The following is a 9910-nucleotide window of genomic DNA, read 5'->3' as shown; positions in this document are numbered from 1 at the left end:
GATGGATAAAAGCATTATTTAATGAAGGATGTTGATGAGATGGAGATGGATAGATGATTGGTATGTTGCACATGAAGTTTGTTAAGGATCTACGGCAATGGAAAATCAAGAGGAAGATCTATAGCACAAATTGAACCTCAATAACCTAGCACAAGTTCCTAGGAAGGTATGCAAGTTCCTAGGCGAAGTAAAACGTTTTCAGATTGAAGGATACATTGAACCTAGTCAAGATTGATAATCTGATGGCTAAGATTGATCATGGGAAATGTGATCAAGGAGATTCAGCAGTTAGCAAATTGTTTATAAATAAGAAATTGTTGATAAACAATGTATGCGGGCAAGTGTAAGCATATTAGAAGCTTGAAGACCTGTTTGAATAACAAAGTAGGGAGCCCAACAGAGGGACAAGATAAGTCCTATGACAAGATTGTTTTGAGCAAATAAGAATCTGCTTTAACATTTTAGATGTAAAGTTGCAGATATATTTTATTACTGTTGTTTATTTTATAAGTGACAAAAAATCTCTTAACCGAGTGGACTTAACAGTCTTATTTGTAAACCCTCTAGCAAGGTAACATTCTAAATGAGTGCTTGAAATCCTTTTACAAGGTCACTTCTAACAAAGTGAAGATCCTAACAGATCTGAGGGAAATCCCTTAACCGGGTCACATCTAGCAATGTGTTTGTAATCTTTAACAGGGTTTGCTTTTAACCGAGAATACTCTAGAAGGGTATATTTCTTAGTGGGTCTGAAATCCCACATTGGTTTTTCCCTATTTGGGTTTCCATGTTAAATCTGGTGTTATATGTGTCATGATGATTATGTGTTTATGAGTTAGCATGTTTAGCAATTTTTGGTTATATTGCTGAAGTATAAGTTACCGAGCTTGAATATGTTGAATATATTGAAGATTAAGTTTGTATGATGCACCCCCCCCCCCCCTCTCAGCTTACTAACTATTGGCATCAAAACTTTACATTAAATAGCATAATCATTAACATGCATTCCATTTCTTATGGTTTATAATTCTAAGTTTATATCATCTAAGCTCTCTATCTTTCCATGTGTCTTGGTTCATGAACAATATATTTAGTTTAATATGCGACTTTTCATGATTTAAGAACTCAACTAATTGATTTTACTAATTTTCCATAACAACAATCTAACATGATGAAAATTCATAAAGCGCCTATCTATATGGTCTTTTCGAATGAGACACCTAATTATCATCTTTACTTTTCATGCAAGGATCAAATTCGAAAGTGTAAGTCTTTTCTTCACGAATTCAAATAAGTTTCAATATTTAATAATTCATTATCCTAGTATTTCATCTTCTTTGTGATTCAAATTTCAAAGTTTCTCTCTCTATCCTCTTACTTTGTTTCTAGAGAGTTTGGTGATCTCACTTCTGAGAGCTCAACTAAGTTTATCAACAAACTTTAAGAAAATATTTCATTATTGCATCTATATTTACATGATCATAATTTAAAGAAATTAAATAAATGGTTCATATCTTGATTCTAATTTCTTCATGAGAATATTGTATAAATCTAAAAATAGAACATTCTCTTATCTTTTATATCTCTATATCAAAACATGCTAGATTAGAGCCTACCTTAGGAAATGTGATCCAAGTCTATTGTGGTCATGGATAAATTTAAACTATCTGCAATTCATCCCGATTCTAATGCTTTTCTCCTTTGAGCTATACTATCTCACGAGCTCTCTCTCTCTACTCTATTTTTCCCATTTTCTATTCTTAGATCTTATCTTTTCTATATTCTGCAAAATTTCTCTCTTTCTCACAATAGTGTCTTCTCTCCCTTCTATTCTCTAATAATAATAAAACAAACTAATGCTTGTTCAAGAGCCTAACTCTTAAATTCGACACTACATCGAAGATGATCATAACCAAACCTCTACTTCTGGTCGTCATTCTCCTAAATATTGAATGCCTATTATCTTCTACATTCCATTCTCTATTCCTTTGTTGTCTTTCTCCCTCCCTATCCTTCTCTTCTATCTCTTTTCTTCCTAAACTTTCCTCTCTATTCTCTTTATTCTCTCTTATTGTTCTTCTTATGTCGTTCTTTCTATCTTCCTTTGTTTTGCCTCGAGCTTTCACTATTATTTATACTGCTCTCCTTCTAGATCAGTTGTTATAACCTTGGCTTTAACTTAGCCATGACATCGACACCTTTGATAATCATTCAAGGTTCTCTTAGTTCTAATGACTTAGAACTCTACTAGTTTGCATACTTGTCGACTAGGCTGGCTTCTATAGATGACAGATCTTGAACACCTATGCTCCACGTCTAATCCTTTCCTTGACTTAGCTAGCATTCTGTTTAACAACAAGGCACGATCTGCTGAACTTCCTACCTCTCAGGTTATATGCCCTTGTCGCCACGTCTCCTGGTCTATTGGCCATCGTCTGTTGTTTACTGCAGTGGTGGACTGCTAAGTCGCTCACTTCCTATCGTGGGTTGTGGGGGGGTTAAGTCAACCTCTGCTACACCGAGGATCAAGGAGTATGGCCAAGTCGATCAGAGCGGCTCGACTATCGGCTTGCCTAGTAGTCGATATCCTTAATCAAACCCGCCACCGTTTTGCTATTCAATGCATAAACATGTTAAAATAAATAAATAATATTATATTTAATAATATATACATTGCATTTAATTATTAAAATTAATTTTATATATATATATATATATATATATATATATAATCCTAAATCATATACAAGCATATTTAAAAAAATAATATTTCAATTTGAAAAGATTATCTAATCACTTTAAAATAAGACATAAACAATTATCGAAACTACATGCATACGAATTCCATATAATCGTAAACACATCAATCATAAATAAAATTATATTTGCATTCTCTTTTGCTAGAAACATTAAATCATCTTAATAAAGATCGTTAAGTCGATAAATTTCATAACTCTAAATAGCAAAATAATTTTCACTTTTATAAACGAAATCAATGTAACGATTACCAATTACTCATATCATTTTGTTTCTAATTCAAAATCATACATTGATGAAGTCACAATTGCACAAACAAACTTTTGTATTGTGGTTTGTGAGAGATTCCATCTATTCTAACGAAATCCAAGAGCTAAGACAACTCTACCTGAACCATGTTCTCGCCTTCGTCTACGTTCACCAGTTCTTGCATTAACTTGCACTCAGTTGCTCATTAGCAATGACGATCCCAATTTTGTAATAAAAATTATTACTGATCATTCAATTGTATATAAATCATTTCAGTGCATTCGATCTCCTATCTTTTTTCATTAACAATTCCAATTTCATTTGCGAAAAATAAACATTATTTTTCTAATTAAATAATTATGAAAAAATAGGGCTCGTGACAGACTTCTTCATTCATTTTGACGATATCATTCTCATGTTTGACTCTGCACTTCATTCATATTTTGTCATCACATCTACTCTCCTTCGCGCTTCTTCAATTTGGTTGCATAGCAAGAAGTGGTTCTTTGTCATTTGTATGTTAAAATGGACTCATTTTGGGTTTGCCGTCATCAAATGGTGTTGGTTGTGCTCCGTTCGACATGGCTTTTAGAGTTCTTCTCAAAGGCAATTTCCTTGACATGGATATTACTAAGTGTGTGGATTTCAGCAAGTTTCTTGTTGGAGCTTTTGTTCACCCGTCTTTGTACAAAAGGGATGAGCTAATAGATTCTTAGTAGAGGTAAAATCTTTCCATGGTATTACAATGGATTGGTGATTTCATAAATAGGGATGAGATATATGTTGATTCAGTTTCACATTCTATGTTCATTTCCATAAGGAATGGATTTAAGTTTCATTCCTCAGTACCCCTTTTTACTTGGATGCATTATTATCATGCTTTCATTCCAGAACCTCTGTTTTCATCTGCAATATCAGAAGTTGTTGCGGTATGGAAATTGTTTCAACATGCTTTCATTAATCCCCATGGTTTTGAGTCTTCAATTCTCATTCCAAACGATCTTGCTTCTTTTGAAGGTAGCTCCAATGGTCGGTAATTGGAATTCACACACTGTTTTATCAGATTTTTTTTTTGGCTCGTATGGGTTTTTGTTAAGGTTCAATATCATCTCTGGTGTAGTTTTGTGAAAATTTGGATTTTGACAACATTGTACGTGGCTCACTTCACTATGAACAGTTCAGGGGTCCTTAAATGTGTCTGATGGTGTTTCTTTTCCACTCTTGCTAGCACTGTTTTATTGTAATTTTCTTTCCTCTCATATTTTTTATATATATAATATATTATAGGCTTTGATTTTTTATCCAAAAAAAAAACTTATTTAGTTATTAATATTAGGTTCTTTTAAAGTGGTGAATAGTTTTTTTAATTAATTTAATTTAAAATTATTATATTGTAAAATCTAGAATATTGGAAAAGAGAAGGAATACTATAATTTATATTTCTTTGTTTTTAGATGTGTTGGAAGTAGAAATATTATTATATATTAATGTAAGTTTATTTTTAAAATTATATTAAAGTTGTAGAGCATCTATATAGATTTAGATGTAGAAATACATATCTTAATTGGGACTTCCCAAACATTCCTACAAGAGTATTCCAAAATTACTAGTATTAAAATTTTACCTGTTAGCTAGATTTCAATTTAATTTTAATCATTAAATATCATTTTAAAGTTGAAATGTTGGGTTTGACAATTCTAATATAGTCACTTTTTATTTATAAAGAATCAAAGCATTTCTTTTAATAAAATATTAAAAATTACCCATTATAACTAAAATTATAGTTCTTCTTTTAACTTAAAAGTTACAAATAAAATCAAAATTAAAAATAAAATAAAATATCTTAAAAAGTGAAAAGTCAACTTGTAATTTACTGACTTATTCAAATCCCCCCTCTCTCTATATATAATTAAAAATAATAATTACATTTATACAAAAACTATTATTTATCTATACATTCAAATTCAAATAATAATATTATTAAATTTTTTATATGTCCATACCTCTCTCTCCCTTTCTCTTCTCTTATATCTATATATATCTTCATTTCTATCTCTCTTTCTCTTCCTCTCCATTTTTATCCCCCCCTCTCTCTATCTTCCCTTATTTCTCTCTCCCTCTCTCCATCTCTATTTGTTTATATCTTCTTCTCTATATATCTCCTTCTCCCCCTCTCTCTATATCTCCTTACATCTCTATCTCTATATCACTCTATCTCACAACTCTTTATCTACCCCTCTTCCTCTTCTTTTGTATCTCTATATCCCTCTCTATCTCCCTTTATCTCTCTATCCTCATCTTACCCTCTACCTCTCTCTATCTCTCTATATTCTTCTCTCCCTCTATATTCTTCTCTCCCCTTCTATCTCTAGCCATTTCTCCCTTACTCTATCCAAATTATTTTATGTTTTCTACTCTAAACTAACCACACTATTGGCAGGGACTTGACACATTGCATCTCTTGTTTAAAATGGTGGCAATAGAGGTATTTAAATGATTAATAGGAAGATTAGGATTATGAGTAGTTAATAACATTAACAATACACTAGAGCAAGTAAAGATAGAGAGATAAGGAGCTATATATCACTCTTAAGATTTAAAATTAAAAAAATCATTGATATATTAGGTCTAAAAACAAAACCCTAATAAGGTGTTGAAAGTTGTATAAGGTTGGTGAAAATGAAGATCTCACAAAACAACAAAAATCCTATGGATAAATATATAGTTGTGAAATAGTATTGAATAAGAATACAAACCCTTACAAGATTTGAAAAGTGATATTGTAATTAAAAATTATAGTTCTAGAACTTCAAAATGAATGAAGGTATAAATCCTAAAGCAAAACCTTAGGTGGTTTAAGATTGAAGGGGTTCACCAAAGTGTAAAATAAATTAATACTAATAGCAACAGTTACATTAATTATAAAATAATTGAATTTCATTCAAGAAATTAACTATTAATGAAAAAGGCATGTATCTCTTAGACCAAAGAAATAATTTAATCACTAATTTGATGTGTAAATTTGATTTGCTAAAGTACTAAAATCAATGACCTTGAAGTGTAGACTTCCTTAAACTTTGCGTAGACTAAAGACTCTCGATAAATCGATCTCACAATTCTAGGTCAATCTCATGATGTTAGGTTGATCTAATGGCTTTAGGAAAATATTCCACAAAGCAATCTAGCATGTAATCCATGAGTGTGATTTGATGAGTTGTGTATTTATGCAATTCAGTTTACTTTAATCTCAATTAATTTGGTACCTAAGGACTAATGATATTTTAAAATATATTATTTAGATTACTAAATCGTATTTGTTCACATTCTCTTCAATCAAGTATTGGTGGACAACAAGAAAGAGTGAAAAGTAATCAAGTATTGGAATGACTAGCTTTACAACCTTGACAAGTATTGGTGGACAGCAAGAAAGAGTGAAAGTAATCCACATTACAAATTTGAAGGCAAATATTATTATTTTTAGTGCACCAAGTTAAAATGTTTCTATTAAATGCACCTTGATGTTTTAGGATTTTGAATAATAATTGAATATTCTTAGATGTGAATTAATGTCTAAATGAATTTCTATAAATACAAAGACAACGAATTTTCACATAAAAACATACCAAGTCAACTCCCAATAGCTAGAAGAGAAGGGCAAGAATAAAAAGTCTTGGGTTAGATCTACATTGTACGTGGTTGATCTTGTGCACCACAAAAATCACCAAGAGTAAAGAAATGTGGATTTTGAACAAGATGAGTATATGAAAATTTGAAATAGCGAATAAGGGAATGTGTTGAAACATGTATAGATAAGGTAAGAATATAGTAAAAATGTAGAAATACGTATAGACAAGAGTATATAAAAATAAACAAAAATCATAAAAAAATCAAAGTTAATTCAAAAATTTATTACATCTAATTATATAGTTCTAATAAGAGGTTCCCCTAAAATAAATCCAAAATGATAATAAAATTTTGGATATAAAAATTTCAATCATCAGGGGATGCATACTAGGTTGTTATAGCTAACTTTACATACTCATAGATTCTAACCACACATTGCATTTCAACGATTTTTCTTTTGTTGTCTTAGTATGCAACTTAATTGCTTATAGTTGTTGTTTTGGCTTTCGGGTAGTAGTGACACACATTGCGAGATCCGTTATGTGTGCAAGGGTCAAAACGTGCTCATTTTAAAGTGTCGCCAATACCTACTTAAAGATGTCACAATAACCATGCACTACAACCACCTAAAACATGGTCAATAGTTATGCATAAATGCCCAATCATCGTGTGCTATGGGTATCAATAAAGTTGCACAACTCTTTCAATTGAAATCCAAAAATTATAACTACATAAAATAAAATGAATGACTATTGATACATATAAAATTTATTAATAAACTTTTAATTATCATCTTATAATTTCTTTAAAATAAATAATTAAAAAATTAAATGAACAAAAACAAACGTAATTGGAAACAGAGTGCTCTTCCCCTACACCCCATCACCACAATGGCTACACCCCCTACACCCCATCACCACAATGGATAAAAAACTGAAGTAATGTCATGTAAATTCCCATGACAACAATGTCATGTATCTAGAAGCTTTAATTAGAAAAAAGAAAAAAGCGAAAAAAAATATATATATATTCAAAAAGCGAAAATCCTTTCTTGTGATTTGCACTGGATCACAGCAGGAGAGCGGCTATAAATAGAAAGATGTTCACGTATAAAGGAAAGCAACATCTACTGTGATTTTAATGGTCTGAGATTTTTAAGATTGTAAGTGGGTTAGTGAGGTTTTTTAAGTTTGTAAGAGGGTTTGGTGAGTTTTTCAAGATTGTAAGTGGGTTTGGTGAGTTTTTCAAGATTGTAAGTAGGTTAGTGAGTTTTTCAAGATTGTAAGTGGGTCTGGTGGGAAGCTGAGCATCATGGGCAAAAGAAAACTGGAGATGACTTACATAAGAGACAAGATCAAACGACAGAAGACATTTCATAATAGAAAATCGGGTATCTTCAAAAAAGCTTCTGAGCTTTCTGTGCTCTGCGGTTGTGAAGTGTTTATGACAATTGAATCCGAAGATGGGGAGATTTTTAAATTCGGAGAGGATTCAAATTTGGCTCAGAATGGAGCTCTGGATTCAGCTTCTTTTGCTCTTCCTCACATTGACAATGGCGGTCAAGAACACCCAACAGAAGAATCTCTCTGCGCACAGAGCTATTTGGAAAATGCAATTCCTGAGATCACTTGCTGGAATAACCCTTTCTTGGAAATGGGGATAGATAAAGATGAGACCCATTATCCCTCTAATGGTTTGCATTCTTATTTCTCTAATCAGAAGGAAGAAATTATCTCCACTGATACTGACTGCAATTCCGAGCTAAACTCCATGGCGGATTTGTTCTTCACGGAATGGTTTTTCGACTCAGACATGCCGTTGTAAATTTGCTATCAGGCAGATTTGTTCTTCACAGAACGGTTTTTAGATTCAGTCATGCTGTTGTAAATTTGCTATCAGACTGGAACAGAGGACACAGGATTTTTAGATTCAGTCATGCTGTTCCTGCATTTTTGTTTCTGTTATATAGCATTTGTGCATCCATGTTATCTTGATTCTTTCTCTCTTAGATTGCATTGTTGTGTTTCATTATTTCATCCATTATAATGTTATGTCATATGTCTTTCTGCTCTACTGTTGTGTATCTCTTTATATTCTATTTGATTGCTTCTAGCTTTCAGTGCTACATTTTTCCTCAATACAACATATTAACTCTTATATTTTTATTGCCTTTAGCAATGAATTTCAACCAAAATCCCCTTTTATATGGGGAGCTCTCTGTCTCATGATCTGCACAATATTGTAGCTTTTCTCATGTGTAAGCCCAAGCAAAGCACATTCTATTTTGCTAATGCTCTGCACAACTTGGCCTCAAACCTGTATCCTTAATGTGTAAAATAGTTCATTTGCTATCAACTATTAAGCATTGCAATCTTCTAAGATTATTAAGCATTTTGTCATTCTTTTGCACTGCATTTAAAATTGGGTTGATTTAAAATCTACTGGAATGACAAGTAACAATTTCATAGATTTAAATTTTTATTGTCTCTGTGCAAGTGAATCAACGAAGCAATGGTCTCTGTGGAAGTGAATCAATGAAGCAATGGTATGTAGTAGAAAAAAGTGAAAAAATGGTAATTCATATGATTTCTCCACATTATGTGGAGAATTTAAAAGATTGTTTCTGAAATCAATTGTATATAAAAAGCATATACTTTTGAAGCTTCAAATTGATTTCAGTATTGTCTCATATGTTAGATAACTTAGTGGAGAATGACAGGGTGGTGTAATGCTTTGCATCTCTTTTTGTGATTGAATAAATTTTTACGCCTCTTTTGGTTAAAAATCATATAAAAAATGTTTAGACTATTACGATGGACACAAGAAAACTGTAAAAACAGTTAATGATTTCAAGTGGCTTGCGATTTTTAATAAATTTTTTCATCACTATAATATTTAAAATAGAAGGATTCATCTAAACAAATACATATGTTTATTTTCATGATGAATAGTATAGTATACATCTTTTAGCTTGCCCCTTTGCTATTTTCCTTCATCATTTATGGTGTGATTTGTTGAGAATTTGAAGGAATAAGTCTGAGTGAATCCAACTCTCTATTCTGAATCATCTACAACCTTATTTGAAGCTAAAATCCATTAATCTTTAACATAACACTGGTCTAGGTTTTATCTGCTCAAATATTTGGTGGGAGTAAAATCAGAGGATTTTTAATGAAACAAGAAGACATACCAATCAAGTTTATGATGGAATAGTGGTCAATATAAAATAAATATGTCAAGTTTGAATCTTGGTTGGAATTTAGACTTCTAATAAGACTTG

General features: G+C 31.5%; 1 protein-coding gene across 1 annotated transcript; it reads left to right on the top strand.

The window, feature by feature from the left end:
• Positions 1 to 7667: 7667 nt before the first annotated feature.
• Positions 7668 to 8703, top strand: LOC131857102 (agamous-like MADS-box protein AGL62). Its single transcript, XM_059209187.1, has one exon. It carries the CDS (start codon positions 7942 to 7944, stop codon positions 8452 to 8454), a length of 513 nt encoding a protein of 170 aa, XP_059065170.1. The 5' UTR covers positions 7668 to 7941; the 3' UTR covers positions 8455 to 8703.
• The last annotated feature ends 1207 nt before the right edge of the window (positions 8704 to 9910 follow it).

Source organism: Cryptomeria japonica, chromosome 7 (genome assembly GCF_030272615.1).
Source record: "Cryptomeria japonica chromosome 7, Sugi_1.0, whole genome shotgun sequence".
In the NCBI taxonomy this organism is placed as follows: Eukaryota; Viridiplantae; Streptophyta; class Pinopsida; order Cupressales; family Cupressaceae; genus Cryptomeria; species Cryptomeria japonica.
Note: the sequence above shows the minus strand (reverse complement) of the source record. Positions and strands in the feature narration are given on the sequence as shown.